Source organism: Trichosurus vulpecula, chromosome 2 (assembly GCF_011100635.1).
Source record: "Trichosurus vulpecula isolate mTriVul1 chromosome 2, mTriVul1.pri, whole genome shotgun sequence".
Lineage (NCBI taxonomy): Eukaryota > Metazoa > Chordata > Mammalia > Diprotodontia > Phalangeridae > Trichosurus > Trichosurus vulpecula.
Window position 1 is genome coordinate 293,056,163 of NC_050574.1, and position 18,131 is coordinate 293,074,293.

The 18,131-nt window shown below is 35.1% G+C and overlaps 1 protein-coding gene across 1 annotated transcript in view; it reads left to right on the top strand.

Annotated features, from left to right (window-relative positions):
- LOC118837041 (nck-associated protein 5-like) overlaps positions 1-18,131 on the top strand; it is a 477,703-nt gene that overhangs the window by 279,940 nt on the left and 179,632 nt on the right. The window contains exon 3 of the mRNA XM_036744067.1: positions 5,538-5,611. Within this exon, the coding sequence (XP_036599962.1) occupies positions 5,538-5,611 (74 nt within the window). The remainder of the gene's footprint in view (positions 1-5,537; positions 5,612-18,131) is intronic.

Below are 18,131 nucleotides of genomic sequence, written 5' to 3' on the forward strand. Positions count from 1 at the left end.
TCCAAAAAGCATTTGTTAATGAGGCAGTAGAGAGTAGAGGGAAAAGGTGGATAGATTATCATCCCTGGAGTCAGGAAGATCTGAGTTCAAATTTGACCTTGGGCACTTGCTGGCTGTGTGACCTTGGGGAAGTCATTTAATCCCTATTTTCCTCAGTTCCTCATCTATGTAATGGGGACATGCTGGAGAAGGAAATGGCAAGCCACTCTAGTATCTTTGCCAAGAAAACTCCATGGACGAAATCCATGGGATCACATGGAGACAGACATGAGTAAACAACTGAAAGATGTCAACAACAGGATGCTGTAGAATGCTGGATTTAAAGTCATTGGCCCTGGGTTTGAATCATTGGCTCTACCACGTATTGCTTGTATGACCTTTGGCAGGCTGTTTAACCTCCTGTGCCTCAGGTTCCTCACTGTGAAAAGAAAGAGTTGGACTAGACAGTTCTAAGGTCTATGATCCTGGGATTCCATATGTAAGGCACTATGGCAGACACTAGAAATAAAAGAGCATTTTGTGATAAAAGGATTATCACAAGAAGGCTAGCTACCTGATGAGAAGTTTTTCCCCAGCTAGAATAATTTATAAGCTCTAAAGGTATTGTGATCTGCATTAGTAAAGGAAATAGCCATTTGACCTTTAACCTATAATAAACATACTTGTCATAAATGCATGTCTTAGAAAGAGAAAACCTCAAATGTAAATCTCAAAACAAAATTTTCTACCTTGTTTCCAAAAATATCCTCAATGTTTGCTACAGGTACTTGTCAGGATAATGTGTGTATGAACATTTTAATTACAGTATTGGTTTTCTGGACATAGAGTTTTAGTTTAAATACAGTGTCATAACACAAGAGAATTACATATAAGCTTACATATATTCTCATCAGGTTGAAAATCATTATGCTTCACTTCTGCATTAAAGGCTTCTTTAATGTTAAAACACCTGTAACCTTCGAACAGCCTTATAAATCCCTGGGAGAAGAGACAATGTACGTTTTCTTTGGTGATTTACCCTTACTGGGAGAGAGAAAAGATAATGAGTTTTATCATCTAGTTTAATTGGCAATGCTTGACCCAAACTAGCTATGAAGACAAATGCTTCCAAGCAGATTAAGCAAAAATTGGAGTGTTAGGGTATTTGCAAGTCGAACTCCTAATTGTGTGGCCAGAAATAGTATAAATGATTCAACCATGTACGCTGAAGATTCCATATCATTCTTATATGTCAGTGCGGCTCAATTCCCTTTTGACAAATATATTCACAAAATATCTGTATAATAAAATTCTAATAAAACAAAATAAATTTCCTGGGAGTTGATTATAACAAGATTGGAGCTGTAGTAATTCAGTTCTAATAATTTTTTTTCTTCAGCACCAGTTGGATGAAAATGTGTTATAAAACACATCCTTCTACAACAGTGGCAATAAAATTAATCTGAGAGCCAGGAAACTTAAATGAATTAGGCCACTAATTAGTTGTGTGACCTTAAGCAAGTCACTTCATTTTGCCTCTCTTCCTTCATCTAAAAAATTAAACAATTGAACTTAATGATCTCTGTGGTCTCTTTCATTTCCATGGGCTTTTTTTTTTTTACTCTTACTGAGTCTTTTATAGGCCATATCCATGCTTTATAACACTACAAAGACCAGCAAAGCTGGGACTGGAATATGTTTTGAATCAACAGGGAAGCATAAACCAGAAAGTATGCAAATTATAATTTAATCTAGTTCATTTTAAAAATAAAGAAAATGAGGGGCTAAGAAGTAAAGTGACTATTATTATTATTATAATAGATTTACAAATCTTGTGCTGAGTCATTAATTCTCTTCCCAAATCTCTCCTCTGTTGTTTTCATTTCTTTGTTAATTCCCTCTAATGCTCTTGTTTTATTTATATCATTTTAACCCTTAAAAAACCAAAACTTCCCACTTCATCTCTTCTAGGAATTCTAATTGATCTTGCAGACAAGCTTTGTTTTTCTTTGAGGCTTTGCTTGAAGGATTTGGGGAGATATTCTCCTTTTCTGGATTTATGTCTTAGGTACATCACCTCCCCTCCCTCCCTCCAACCTTATCATCAACCTTATCAACCTTTCATTCCAGATTAGGATTTTGTAGACTTCAGGCAGGAATTTTGCAGCCTTGTGTGCTGCTAGCTGGTCTTATCTGGTGTCCTCCTGCTGGTTCAAAGTGACAGCTTCATGACCTTCTTCTGCTCCCCAGGCTGTCTTTGAAATCCGTTCTTCAGGATTATGGCCCTCTTCTACTCTATGAGTCTTTTTCTGAGGTCCTGAGATTCCCCTCTCCAAGGTCAAAGTCATTTACTTCTGTGGGATTAGATCATAGATTTATCCTAACACTTAGTTGAGCACCTTATAGTAAATTCTCAAAAAAATTTGTTGAATGAATTATAGGATGTTAGAGTTGAGAACATATTGGAAATCACTGAATTCAGCCTTATCAGTTGGCAGATGAGAAAACTAAGTCTCAAAGAGCTTGTGCAATTTGCACAAGGTTGAATGTCTAGTCACTGTCAGAAGGTGTAGACCTCTAGGGCAGTGTTTTTTTCCACGATGCCAGGCTTCCTTTGAAATACTGATTTTTTTTTCTATTAGAATACACATTAGTGTGCCAGAAATAGATAATCTACAGTATTCAAGCATAAGAAATCAATATTTCAGAAAGGAAAAAAAATCAATTGGAAGTAGGGCTATCTTTTTTTTTTCAAATCCTCATGAAATGTCATGGTAACTTGCATGGGCACATTGACATCATTACATTCTTTTCCAGCTAAAGCAGTTGAATTAAAAAAAGGCAATGGCTGACTGACTAGATCTTAAAAATCAAAAGGAAATTATTTAAAAAATAAATTATATTGATATTTTTGTCACCTTCATTTTCCAATATACCCTTCCCCCAACCTTTCCAAAGAGGTATTTCTTAAAACAAAGAATAAAAAAGAGAGGGAAAAGCAGCCCAACAAAGTTAACCAATATATCCAAAATATCTAACATTACCTCTGGTGTTCCACATTCATAGACTACCCCACTATCTGAAAAAAAAGGTGCCTTATCATATCTATTCTTTGGGATAAAGCTTACTCATTATAATTTCACAGCATTTAGTTTTAATTCATTAGTTTTTATTCTTTCTGTTGACATCATTGTGGCATATATAGGTATATATAAATATATATGTGTGTGCATACATATATATGTATACATATATGTATTTATATATATATGTGTGTGTGTGTATATATATATATATATACACACACATATATATATATATATATATATATATGGAGAGAGGGAGAGAGAGGAAGAAGAGGAGAGGGAGGGGATGGGAGGGTAGGGGAGGGAGGGGGAGAGAGAGAGAGAGAGAGAGAGAGAGAGAGAATCTTGTTGTTTGTGTTTACTTGACTTTGAATAAATTTATCTTTCCTCATTTCTTACAGGATACCAATGTTTTATCACATTGCATAAAACAAGTTGTTTAGCCCTTCATCAGTTGATCTGCATGTACTTTGCGTCTTTCTACAAAAAAGTACTGTTATAAATATAAATATAAAAAGGTGCTGGTATATATGGGGACTTTCTTTTTATCACTGACTTCCTTGTGGTATATGCACAGGATTAGAATCTCTCCGACAAAGGATAGACATTTAAGCCCTTTCTTATCATAATTACAATTCACTAATTACAAACGTTTTTGAGAAGTATTTGTTCATATATTTTGACCATTTATCTATTTGAGAATCACTTTTGGTCTTTGTATTTCTATTAGTCATCTACATATCTTAGATATATAATACTTATGAGAGACATTTTATACAAAGATTTCTTTTATCATTTTACCATTTCCCTTCCTATCCCTATTGCATTATTTTTGTTCGTGCAGAAGCTTTCCAATTCCATGTAGTCAGTTATCTTTCTTTAATCTCTTGTTTCAACCATCTGTCTAGCAGCTGCTGTGGGGGTGGGGGGGCAGTATAAAACCAACAACAACCAGCTCACAGAATGCTGCAAGCCCAGGGTCTTTTGATCTGCTTTACTAAGGAAAGCAATGTTGAGGGGTTAACAATCTCAATTTAATCCAGCATACAAATATCATTCACTTAGTTCAGGGGAAAAAGCCAGCACCCTGAAATTCAGAGCAAATACAATCAAATTACAAACAGACCCAATACAATTCATAGTTACCAAGAAAATGATCAACATCTGAGTTCAACCCAAAGGCCCTTACAGCAGCTTCCCAGAGTCCATGCCTCCAGGAGTGATAGCCTTAAGCAAATAGCTCTGTTCTCCCTTTTTATACAGTTTCAGACGTCATCAAACATCATCTGAGCTACCAGAACTTAGACTCCTATGATTGGCTCTGGTGTTAGCACCTCCCTTCATTGGCCCCACCTGGAGCCCCACCTTAGTTACCAGTTCACACCCACATAGGCTTAGCACCTAGATAGAGGTTTGGGCCTGGGGCTTAGCATCTAGTAAGACTCAATTGAAGACACTGAATTAATCAAAGGAAACAAAGGTCAAACTCTTCAAGCATCCCCAATACATTGTTTCTGTCTCTTGTTGGGTTAAGAATTTACTCACTAGATATACTTGGGAAGTGAATCTAATCTTGATCTCTTTTAATATTTTTATAATTTTTAATATTAAGGTCATGTATTCATTTTTTTTATTGTGGTATATAGTAGAAAACATTGATTTGAACCTAATTTCTTCCAGACTGATTTTAAGTAAGGAAAGGAATTTCTGTTACCTCTTTCGTGACATTTTTACATTAATCTACAGCAAGAAAGCAAAATACAACTGTAGGCACACAATACTTGAAGAAATCATGAAAATACAAAACCTTTAATATGTATTATTTTAGGAATTAATAGAAGTTATTTACATTAGAAAAACATTCATCACTGAAATCCTTTAAAATAGAGTTCAATTTATGAAAATTCAAATTACACAACTGTGTAGGAAAACTTTTCATGAAAACAAAACAAGATACCCCTCTTTGGCATGTTATATCAGAAACAAAAAGATGAATTTGCCATGAGATAAAGAAATGTGGAAAAAACTCTTTTGGTCACTTTATCTGCTTATAATTTGAGGAAACTAATTCCCTATGTAGCCCCTCAGGGCTGGTCTGACTTGGAGGCAGCTCTAAAAGACAATGTTGTACATTATCATTGAAAAACTTCATAGTTTTACCTGTCCTCAAATTATTCCTCACTCATCTGCCACAGTTCTATCCTTTCCTCTTATCTGACTTGAGGTTTTCAATAATAGAATATATCATGATGTGAAAAAATTTATTTTACCTTACCAAATGACTACTTGAACTTTCTCGTGCACTTATGATCTATTTTATATTATTGCTATTGGTATACCTATCTTTTCTTCCATACTAAAATGTAAATTCCTTGAAGGCAACTTAGTGATTATCTAGCCAAACTCACCATTTTACAGATAATTAAATAATTAGTACAATTCTGATGACTACTTTTTTTTTTCTCCCCATAGGAATACATGGATTCAAATAAATATATTGAGCATTTGCTGACACAACTGGAGGAACAACATCGGAATCTCTGGAGGTAAGTTGAGTTAATATCCTGTTTGACTTCTGTGGTAATGTATGGACTGCTTTTATCCTTATTTGAAATACAATACACCTTCCCCCCCCCCCCCCAGAGAAAAATAGTATAGTTGAACCAATTATTGGAACTGAGGTAGAAGATATTATTCACTTACAACATGACTGTACAATTAAAAATTGTTTTCCATGAATCCATATGCATGGGTTGGTCATGAGTACAATTATAGAATGAAGTAGTCAGAATAGACCACAGTGTTTACCTTGTCCAGGATGATTCAGTGGGAAAAAAGCCACTGGCTCTAGAGTCTGAGTTCTTTGGTTTAAATCTTACTCCTGATGCGTTTCTATCTGTGTAACTTTGTTCACGTTCAATTGTTTTCACCTGTGTCTGACTCTTCATGATCTCAAGTCAATTAACCTTCTGTGGCATCATTTTTCTCACTTGTATAATGAGGAGTTAGACTTAGATTCTGTGGTCCTTCCTAGTTCTACTTTTGTGATCCCTCAATTTGACAAATGAGGAAACTGAGTTCTAGAGAGGTGAAGTGGCCTATCAAAGAATGCAGAGTTGAGTTCAATGCTCTATTTACTATGTTTCCTGCCAGATACTTATTACCCTTCTAGAAACCTCTGGCTCTGGATATTTCAAAAGTAAATGAAGTTTTCTTCGAGGTTTTCCACCATTGACAATTTCATGAGAATTTATTCTTTTTCTACATCTCTTCCATCACAGGTAGCTTTATTTTGACTAGAACTGTGACTTAATCTTTGTAGGGAGCTTTACCAATGCAGATTTGCTCCTTGCTGTAGCTATAATTTTTGAGAGTTGCTTGGGATACTGAGAACTGAAGTGACTCTCCCTGGGTCACACAGCCGATATGTACCAGTAACACAAATTGGATTCAGGCTTTTCTGACTTCAGTGTCACCATCTTTCCTCTTATATAACTATTTTGAGATGTTTCTTGCACTGGTTTTCTTTTGAGTCTATGAATGTTCGAATATTTTTTAAGAAAAAATGTTATCATAAATATGTGATATTGAATTTTTAGAAAGAGGGTATTGATTACAGTTAAGGACACAGAAGAATAATATATTGGTGACAAGAGGATAAAATAATCAGCCTCAGATTCCCAAGTCTGCAAGCATCTCACAGGGCTCCAAAATCAGATGAAACTTGTGGTGTAGGGGCAGAGACACTGGCTGTGAAATCACAGTCTAAAGTCTTGGGTCAATATGACCATGGTGGGTTCAGGTAGCTGCTGGGAAATTGATCATTGAATTTTCTGAACTCCTATAGTACTTACCATCTTAACTACATAACTTAAGCACCCAATTATATGGTGCCAGGGAGTATAAGCATAGTTTCGTATATTGGTGCTATCTCTCCAACAAGACCGTAAACTGTTGAAGAGCAAGGATTAGACCTTTTATTTTTTGTAACAACTCCACCTCCCCCACAAACACACACAAGACTGAACACGGTGTAAATGTATCCAAATCGGATACTTGTCATTATGTCAGGCAATATCATTCCTACTTTATATACCAGTTAGGATAACTTCCTACATAACATATTCCTATAAATAACTTCCTAAAATAATCTAGTAAAATGAGTAATATAATAATGTAATAACTAGTAAGCAAATTCTGCCTAAAGTGTACTCTATCAGGTATTGTTTCTTTTGCATTGCCATTTTAACTGAAAGAATTGTCTTTTATCATGAGAGACAATATGTTGTCATTTCTTATGCAGAAATTGTATTTATATGTATACCCAAACATCTATGTGTGTGTGTGTATCAGTCTAGTCTTTTTTTCCCCCACTAAACAAAAATAAGACAACTACATCAAAGGAGTGTTATATTATATACACATAGGTGTATATACAGATATATGGATATGTGAATATGTGTACAGATCTATACACGTGTGTGTATATATCTGCATACATCCATCTGTAGCACTTCTCTAATGTATTCATCTTATTTTTATATTTTGAAAAAATCATTAGGCAGTGAGCCAGAATACCTCATTTCTAGTCTTGGTTCTACCTCCTCGTTAGCTGTTTAACCTTAGACATTTATAGTGCTTAGTATAGTACAACCTAAAACAACAAAAAAAGAGAAAGGATTGGATGAGATGATCTTTGAGGTCCTTTCTAGTGCTAAAGTTCTGTAACCCAAAGAATTTTAACATAGTATGCTATTAATTGAAATCCTAGTTGCTTTTAGATAACCTTGTAGATTTTCCTTTTGGTTTCTAGTATATATGATCTGGCTCATATCATTCAGCTACAGATTAATATTGTAACTCAGTGTATTATGTTAATTAAATCAACAAAATTATTTTATAGACATATGGTTTACTTATCCCTTCCACTGACATATTGGTTATTATGCATTTTAAAGAATTTGTTGCCATCAGTCTTTGGACATGTTTGCATCAATTATGGTGTACATGGAATATTTCACTGATCTATCAACAAGCACTTATTAAACACCTACTCTGTGCTAGGCACTGCCCTAAGCACTAGAAATTCAAAGACAGAGTAAAATAATTATTTCTCTCAAGTGGACTTTTTATTTTTATGTTCCTTTCAACATAAAACGGGGGTCTTTGGCCACTGGAACCACACAAAACTAATTTTTTTTAAAAGTCTTATTAGCTACAAGGGAGAAAGTGAGCATATCTTTGACCTAATTTGATATATATTAAATATTCAATTTGATTTTTAATAGAAAAAATGAAATACAGAAAAACTATGTTTTCTAGTTCCCTGAAATAACCCAAATGACCCTTTTTGTTCTCTGGCATATGATTAAATTAAAATCTCATTTCAGACATGGACTTAACCTCATTTAAAACAAAAGCTCAAATCTTTCTGTGTAATGGCTTCCATTTTTGCTTCAGAAATGGAATTACTACAGTAGGAGGAATGAAGTTTTATGTGTTGTAGTAAAGGACAGCAGAAATAAGCCCTATTTGAATAACAATCAAGGGCAATTATGATATTTGAATACTTTAAGTAACCAGCAGTGAGCAAATGGAAATTGGTAGTATTGAAAATAAAATGAAAGCTAATAATAGCAGATTTATATACTATTTACTGAATCATGAAATTACATTTGATTATATTTTGCAAACAGTATTCAACTTGACTGACTTAAAGAAATATGCATCATGATTGTTTTTTATAGCATCATTATTAGAACTACAACAGAATTGTTTTTGGTGAATGATACATGAGCAACAGTGAGCAGTATGGAAAATATTTTGTCAATTGGAATAGATGTTTAGAATGCTTTCTTCATGACTAAGGATGGGATTTTTAATCTGCAAAGGATCATGAGAATAGCTAGTCGTGCACTTGAACGCAGTTTGGTTTTTTGCAATTATAACCATGTACCAGAAAACTAGTATAGACCAGTGGTCTGACTTTGTTATCTTATTGAATTGTGGATGCTACCGTTTTTACCTATAGTGAGTATGTTATGCAGGGCCTTATACCTGCCATCTTTTCTTAAGCAGTTAGTGACTTTTAAAAATGGAATATATAAATTCTAACAAGATCTGACAATGTAACTTTTTTATTACTAATTACAAATCAATATGGACTTATGATTGCCAGTTTTGATGGCAAAAACCAAAAGTATGGCACACATATATCACATCTTCATTGTTATACATAGAATCACAAGAAAACTGGGCTAGTAGCAGAAATTTAGTTGCAAGGATTTAAAATTTCCTTCCTTATTTTGCAGTGCTTAATAGGGTTTACTTCATATGGCATAACCATCTGTTGTACAACAAAGAAATATGCTGTTGTAATCACAGTCTTAAGATGAGTAGCTACTCTGGAGTAATCTTGAGTTTTGACCATAATAGGCCTATAACTAAAGGTTTTTTAGAAAGGAACTTGTAGTGATCAAATATGGTTGCCTGTCAATGAGAATTCATCTGAAACTGACTGATTTCACTGACAACAACAAATTCCCTTCAAAAGGAAAATGTTTTGAAATTCATCTGGAGTATTGAAAGAGTAGAAGCCAAGTTCAGAAGGTTATCCAGAGGTTGGCTGGAAACCCATTTGTTTTTATTGTGTTCTTTCTCTCTCTGATGGATAATGAGAAATAAACACATGGTCATGTACCAGTTGGCACAGATTCATTTGAGATTATTCTAATTGTCTGCATGTTTATGTGCTTAAGCATGGGAAGTTAGAAGAGCAAAAAGGGACTTTCCCGCTCCTCCTACCCTTGTTACTTTCTTATATCATCTGATACTTTACAATTTTACTAAATATATCTATGAGTGACAAGACAAATTGAAAAGAAACAACAGCTGAGAGCTTCTTTCTTAACATTTGACAGGTATCTTTATCCACATGCAACCTCAAATTGTTTAGAAGAACAAACACTTGAAAAATATAAACAACATTCATTTGACAGCTAGAATTAAATTTTGTTTTCTATCATGTGTATTATTATATGAGTGTGATATGTGTTGCATTTTTATCATTCCTCTATACTACAAACATAAAGAAACCTATGACTGTAATTTTAGTTTCTCATGGGTTTAAATAATACATGACTTAAATAATATGAGTTAATAGCTCTGTGACTTTGTTGCTTACAAAGCCTAAGCCTCCAATGTCAAAGTATTAATTTCATATTCTCATACCAAAGAAGACAGAAAGTATAAACACCTTGGACAAAAGCAGTTACAGCCAAAAAGGAGTGAAATAATTGAGTGAAATCAAGGGGTGTGTATTGCCAATCCAAATAATACACGTAACCCAAACTCTTCCTTGGACCTGAATTCCTCAGATTGGTTGTCTATATTTGTTTTCAAAAGGCTTGAAAAGGTGAAATAACACTTGCCTTTGGTCAGTTTATCTGGTAATAATTTGAAGGAAATAATTTCTCTATGGAGTCCTTCAGGGCTGGCCTGACTTAGAGATAGTGCTAAAAGAGAAAGTTGTATATTATCATTGAAAAACCTCACAATTTTACCTGTCTTCAAATAATCTCCTCATTCATCTGCCATAGTTTCATCCTCAACTCTTATCTGACTTGAAGTTTCCAATAACAGAACTATCTCTTTGAGACAGCCAAGACAGATGGGGATCATTGTCTCTAGAAGGTTTCCATTCATATATTCATATCTTCCAAAGGCAAGGCTGGAGGGAGAGAGAGAAAGAAGACAGAGAGAAGAGAGAGAAAGGGAGAGAGAGGGAGGGAGAAAAAGAGAGAGAGGGAGGAAAGGGGAAAGGAAGCAAAGAGAGGGAGGGCGAGGAGGAGGAGAGAGGGAGAGAAAGAGAGAGAGAGAGAGAGAGAGAGAGAGAGAGAGAGAGAGAGAGAGAGAGAGAGAGAGATTTCCTTTTAACATTGTAGCATAGATATTTTGTTCATATAAGGACTGATCAACCTCAGTGAGGCTGAGAATAGCCAGGATAGAACAGGAGACAAATTTTAGAATAGAACAAGTAAGGAATAATATTGAGAAAACAAATTTTAGATGTAGAGAATCAAAGAGACCTTATAAGGAAATAGTGACCTAAGTGGATTCTATAATTGTGGTGGGTTCCTGTATAACAGCAGGAGTAGACAAGGTACTCATTATTAAAGATGGTGGTGGTTGAGAGTGGGGGAGAATATGGGATGAATTACCAAAACAGGAAAGTAGGCAGGTGCAGAAAATGAATTTGACCTGCATAATTTTCCTAGCAGCAGCCCTTCCCATCCCTCCCCAAGCTACCCCTCAGGACTAACTCCATAAAAAAATCTAGAAGTATTAATTTCTTTCTATGAGAATTCAGATAAGGCACTATCTCTTTAGTTTCCTTAAGGAGGTAACTAATGATTCCCTGCATCCCCAAAGGAAGTTAGATAGTAAAATGTAAAGCATTTATAGATTCTTGTATAATTATAAACCATGTATACATCTTTACATAAAAGGAGTAACAGGCCCTTCTAATGTTCCTTTCAGCTTAAAACTTAGATCATGCTTTTTATTTCCAGAGGCCTTAAAAGCAACTTTCATTGATGCCCTAAAGTTTCTGAAACCATGCATTTGCTTGTGAATATATAGGAAGAAATGGAAAAAAAAACCAATGGGCTCCTAAATTGATTTATTTGTATTCCTTCTTATGACACTGTCCAAACATCCTCTGCCTGAAGTATGCATATTTTGCCAGAATGTGTAATGTGATTCAAAATGTTTGTTATCATGAACAGAGGAAACTTTGAGTAGTTGTAGTTTGAAAAATTATACACGCTAGTGATGAACCCATTCATTTTCTACATTGTTTTGATGTATTTAGCAATCCTTGGGTGAAACTATTGGGCCAAGTCTCTGAGGACTCATCCAATTTGAAGACTCTGATTCTAAGAAATACACAAAATACTTTACAATTTTAGCAATTGTAGGTGCAGTTTTCTGCCTAGGGAGAAGAACACCCTTGTTCTTTGTGCTGTCTAGCATAGATTAATTCTTTCAAAAGCAAAGCTATGGTAAGAAATACCATGAATTTACAACATAGGCTTCCTTCAGTGAAGCCTAGTCTTTTCTTAAGTGCAGATTTTTAAACATACTGTTTTGTATATGTATGTTATCCACACATCTCAAGTGTTAGCATATATTTATCCTCAAAGGGTCAATATATCCTGATGAAGGAGGTACTAAGCATCGAACAGGTTGCCTTCGCTGTAATCATACACTTCCCTTGGGAGTTGTAGTTGGTAATAAGTAAAATTATTCTGCACAAATTCTTAATGATGGATACAGATTAAAATAACAACTGAGGTTTGTTTTTTGAACCGTTAGGAGAGTAAAAGAGTCAACTCTGGGGAATTAAAATGTAGCAAACAAATGGGGAGCTTGATGCTCTATAATAAAAGTAAAAAATGTTGGGGGGGGGGGACTTTATTTGATGCCATCATAGAAAGTACTGTTTTCCTCTCTGCCCACTCCTTGACAGGTGAACTAAGATCAGAAGAGATAGGGGTTACTGGGCATCCACTATGTTACCCTCATTTTAATCCTGACTCAGTTTTTCTAAATTATAGTTATAGCCTCAGGCAAGTTCAACTAAATGGGACTTCCTTTAAAACCCATCAATGCCACTCTTCAATCACCCATCAGGGGTTTTTCCAAAGAGTAACAGACATTCTCCAGCCCCCCAACCAGGATAAGTACCCTACCTCTAAGGCTATGCCTTCCTCTCAGGAAAAAAAAAAGAATAAATCAGTGCTCTTAAAATGGGGCATTAACATAGGCTTCTGTAGTCTTGACTCAGTAATCCCTTGACAATGAGAAACCAAGTATGAATTGTAGTTAAAAACCCAAACAATACTGTACATTGACAACACGCTTTTAAAGGAGGATATCATTAAAACCACTTCTGATAGATAATAAGCCACTGATTAAGTAATATCACTCCCTTGTGTGTGATTCCACTGGCCATTGAAACAAAAGAGGGGATATAATAGAATACAGTTCTCTGAATTGAGTGAATACAACAGAGCCACCCTTTTTCAACTCAGAGATTGAACCCTGCAATTTTAGCAAAGACATACCACTCTGATCCATGGATATTTCAACATGGGGAATTAACCAATATTTGAACCCAGGCTTCCCAGAAAAAAAGCCATAGAGAGTATATTTTACATTTTATCATAATTACAAACAAGTTAGGTCAACATAAATTTGGCATTGAATAGGGCAGTTTAGAGCCCTTGATATGTGAAAGAAAGAAAGAAAGAAGGAAAGAAGGAAAGAAAAAGAAAGAAAGGAAGAAAAAGAAAGAAAAGAAAAAAAAACAGTACCATTAGATTATTCACAAAGGAAACCATCTTATTTCTGTTCAGTATAACTTAGGGGCACATGAGGGAGATTTCAAGATTTATGATAAAGGTCAACCCTGGTAATGTGCAAGGCCAAGTGTTTTTTTCACAATTTGCATATGCTTTACATTGTTGGATAACACACCCACACAGGTATATATATGCATGCACACACATGCTCATGTAAACACATACAAAATACACAACTGTACATATAATGTTGCCTCCCATCCAATAGAACATAAAAATAAGCAGGTAGCACTAAGCACTTCCAGGAAAGGAAGTAGAATATGGCAGTATCTCTTCTCTTGCATTTTGCTTCCCCATACCCACAGAATCAAAGATAACTATGTCAACATTATGAGAAAAATCAATCATTCCCTTAATATTTGCTGAACATCTACTATTTATAAGACTGCATTGTACTAGGCACTGTAAGAAATACAAAGAAATATAAGGCAGAGTACTTTACTTAAGGAACTTCCAATCTAGTTGGAAAGAGAGTAAATTAAAAATTAAGTAACAAGTATAAATTAAGTAATTTTGTGTGAGAAGAGGTAGCACAAAGTAGTACATAATGAATTTCTAAGTGAGTGGTATAGATATTACCCACTAATGAAGACAGAAGATGGGGAGCTTTGGACTGGAAAGACTTCCTAAAAGTGGTTATGTTTTAAACAATGAGTAGAGTTTTGAGAGATGAAAAGGAAAGGAAGGAAAAGTACAGATCAGCATAAAAGGATAGGAGAAAAAAAAGGAATAACTTGGGCAAGGACACAGAGATAGGAAAGTACAAGGTTTGTCAGGAAAGTGAGCAGATTAGAGGGGAGGGTTTGTGTAGAGAATTTTGGAAAATAAAGCAAAATGAGAAAAATATGATTAGTTGAGCAAGCAATGAAAATATTATCAATCCTCACAATTTCCAACTATTCAGATTAATGTATTAGTGTTGCTTTGCCATATCATCATCATCATCATTGTCGTCATCATCGTAGTCACTACCAACAGATTCAGGATCATAGATTTACAGCTGGGAGGTTCTTTAGAGGACATGCTGTCCCAACTCTACCCTCCCCTACTCTTTTGCATGTACCATTTATAAATGAGTTATCTGAAGTCCTGAGATATTAGGTGACTTGATCAAACTCATACAGCTAAGGTGGCAGAGCAATATTCAAACCTATGTAATTTGACTTATTGTTATCAACAGACTATTTCATTTAGTGCCTATTGTAAACAAGCAGCTTATTAAGCTATCTTCTGGTAAAGGAAAAACCAAGATCAATAAAAGTTACTCTTTCTTCTTAGCCTTAAAAATTTAGTACACAGAGAATGATAGACTTCACCTGAGCCAGCAACAGAATTCTTCACATCTATTATCCATGGTCTTTTTCAGAGATCCCACAATCAGCAGATATAAAGGTATCTCAATTTGAAATAATAGAAGGCATTTCTATGTCATTCCACCAATTCGACTGGTTTAAGATAGAATTTGTTATTGGAAGAAATTAGCACATAATTCTTTTCACAAGTATTGATTAATAAGCTCTGTGCAAAGTGTTAGGGACAGGAGATCTTAAATAATACAAATGAGGAAGCAGACTAAGATGTTACTCTTGAGGAACTGGTGCTCCCTGTTCATGATTAGGCCATGCCAATATGATAAAATGATATCAAAATTAATTTATAGATTTAATGCTTTAACACTCAAATTACCTAGAAAATACTTTATAAAATTAGCAAAATAACAGCAGTTATAGTAGAGCTCATTTGGACAAATACAAGTTTTAGAATCTTGAAGGAAATGATGAAAATAACAAAAGGGCATAGTATTGCTAGATCTTTACTATATTAGAGTACAATAGTCATTAAAATTATTCAATGCTCATTAAAATAAAAAAAATAGATCAATAGAAACGATTACATAAAGAAGAAACAGAAGTGAATAATAGCAGAAACTCAGGATGCAATTAACCAAAGAACATAAATTATTGATGGAAAGACTCCGGGGCAGCTAGGTGGCACAGTGAGTAGAGCACCAGCCCTGAAGTCAGGAGGACCTGAGTTGAAATTCAGCCTCAGACACTTGACACATTCACTAGCTGTGTGACCTTGGGCAAGTCACTTAAACCCAATTGCCCTGCCTTCCCCCCTCCAAAAAAAAAAAAAAGACTCCCATTCTGGAAAAACTTTTTGGGAAAACTAGATAGCATTTGGCAAAAATTTAGCTTAGACTGCCATCTTACACTTTATACCACAATTATCAGAAAATGGATATTCAATTTGATTATAACAGGTCATACTATTTTTAGAAATAGAGAATGTTATTCTTCAGAAATAGAGATCTTTTTCATAACTGTACCTAGGAGGAGAATCCTTAGCTAAACAAAAGAGAAATGAAGAATTAAATACAAAAATCAAACATTATGACTTTATAAAATTCATCTTTCTCATAGTTAAAATCAATGAAAATATAGAAGTGAAAAAGCAGAGTGGAAAAATATTTGCATAGAATACCACCAATAAAAATCTGATGTTTATAATACATATTCTAGCATATTGGCCAGAGGAAACTTATTAGCTGAGGTCACAGAGGCTGGCAATTTGTGTCAACTAATCTGTGGACTTTATCTGCCCTGGGTTCATTGACCTAGAGATCCCTGACTTCTTATTAGGAAAATTGGCCTCCCCAAGTGCTTCATTGCACTGTACCTGGATCCCTAAGGAACAAATCTATCTTTGACTCTGTTCAAAGGAACCTGCTACAAATGGGGAAGTAAAGGAAGTATTCAGTGAACAATATAAATCAGGTGTGGAAAAGATAGTTATTCTCATACAGAAAAGGGAATGCTGCACAATCTTAAAATGATTAGAACAGAATCCAGGAAGTTATTAACTACTACTACAGTCATTTGGGAGTGAAATATTCAAACCTGTTTGGGATGCAAATAGTTTCATTTCAAAGCTTCTTATCAATTCTGCACTTTACTTCCACGAAGCACAGTCTGATTAAGTACCCAGTGGGATTGTCTTTTAGAGGTATTCTTCTGTGATACCAATGCTTCCTTGTCACATGCCTGATCCTATTACTTAGGCTGCCACTGCATATACTCCAATAGATGCTGCCATGGTGCTGGCACTCACAGGCTTTCCAGTACCTTTTAATATGACAAAGTGGATGCTAGAGGAAAAAGACACAGAGAGAGGCAAAGACAGTGACAGAGACAGTGACATAGACACAGGGAAGGAGACCAAAACCGAGACAGACAAGGAGAGACAAAGAGATAGAGAGGCAGGGGCAGGGCTGGGGTAGGGGGGAGAGGGGAGGCAGAGAGAGATAAGTCAGGTGGTTGAGTTAATATTTTACAAGGAAGTGTAAGTTTCCCAGAGGGATCTGGATCTTCCATTATACCAAGGTAAGGAAGAGCCCTTCCTTCCTCTACTTTCGACTAGAATAACATCTTGTCTTCTCATTGGTGGTCTATTTAACATTGTAAACTATAAATATAGGCTTCAAATCACTGATAGGAAGAAAAATACATAGAGATTTGCTGGACAGAAGCTCTCTTTTCTCAAAAGTATCACACTCCAAATTACACAGAAGATGTCCACATATGCCAAAGTATTTTATACAGTCCTCAGGGACAGACAGAGAACGTAAGTACGTGGTTGGAAAGGGAGTTAGGAGGAGTCCATAACCGTTACTCAAATGTTTTAAAGGGGTACCAGAGGGTGGTGCTACACTAGAAAAATAACATGAAAGTATAACACTAAAAGGAATTTCCTCAACAGATGTCATCCAAGGATATAAATGGTTTTTAAAAAGAAGCATTGCAAATTAAAAATAACCACATGGAATCAGACTCCAGATCACTAATAATAAATAAAGACAACTCTGAGGCTTCATCTTATGCTCTGTACATTAATAGGGATGTCATAAATTAGAAATAGTTTTGGAGGGATTGTGGGAAGATGAGCACAATAATGTACAGTGAGCAGAGATGTGAAGTGGTTTAGTAGTTTTGTATGTCACCTTGGAATTACACAAGAAAGGTGACCATACTCTTTGGTCCACAGATCCATTACTAGGCATATATCTCAAAATATTTATAGCAACACTTTTTATGCTCATAAGAAACTGGAAACTACATGGCTTTCCTTTAGTTTGGGAGTAGCTGGAAAAATAAACTGTGTTATTTGAATATACTGGAATATTATTAAATATTAAGAAATGATGATTATGAGAAATTCAGAATAAAAGAGAAAGATTTGTTAGAACTGATGCACAACTAAGAAAATAATATACATAATGATTACAATATAAGCTAAAAGACCAGAGAAGGGGGGTTAAATTATGAGTAACTGAAAAACCAATAATCATCAGAGAAAATAGAAATTAAAACGTATCTTTTGATTCACAGCAGAGATGAGGGACTATTAGGACAAAATATTGTATAAATGTCTAGGTATGATATCACTATATCAGATATTTTTTTCTTAACTTTCTTTATCACAGGGGAAGAAGGTTCAGTCTGGAGAGGGTGGTATAGTACTGTAGAAAAACTACTGGACTTGAGGGTTGAAGACCTGGATTTGAGTCTGGCTCTTAATAATTATGGGATTTAGGGGCAGCTAGGTGGTGCAGCAAGTAGAGCACTGGCCCTGGAGTCAG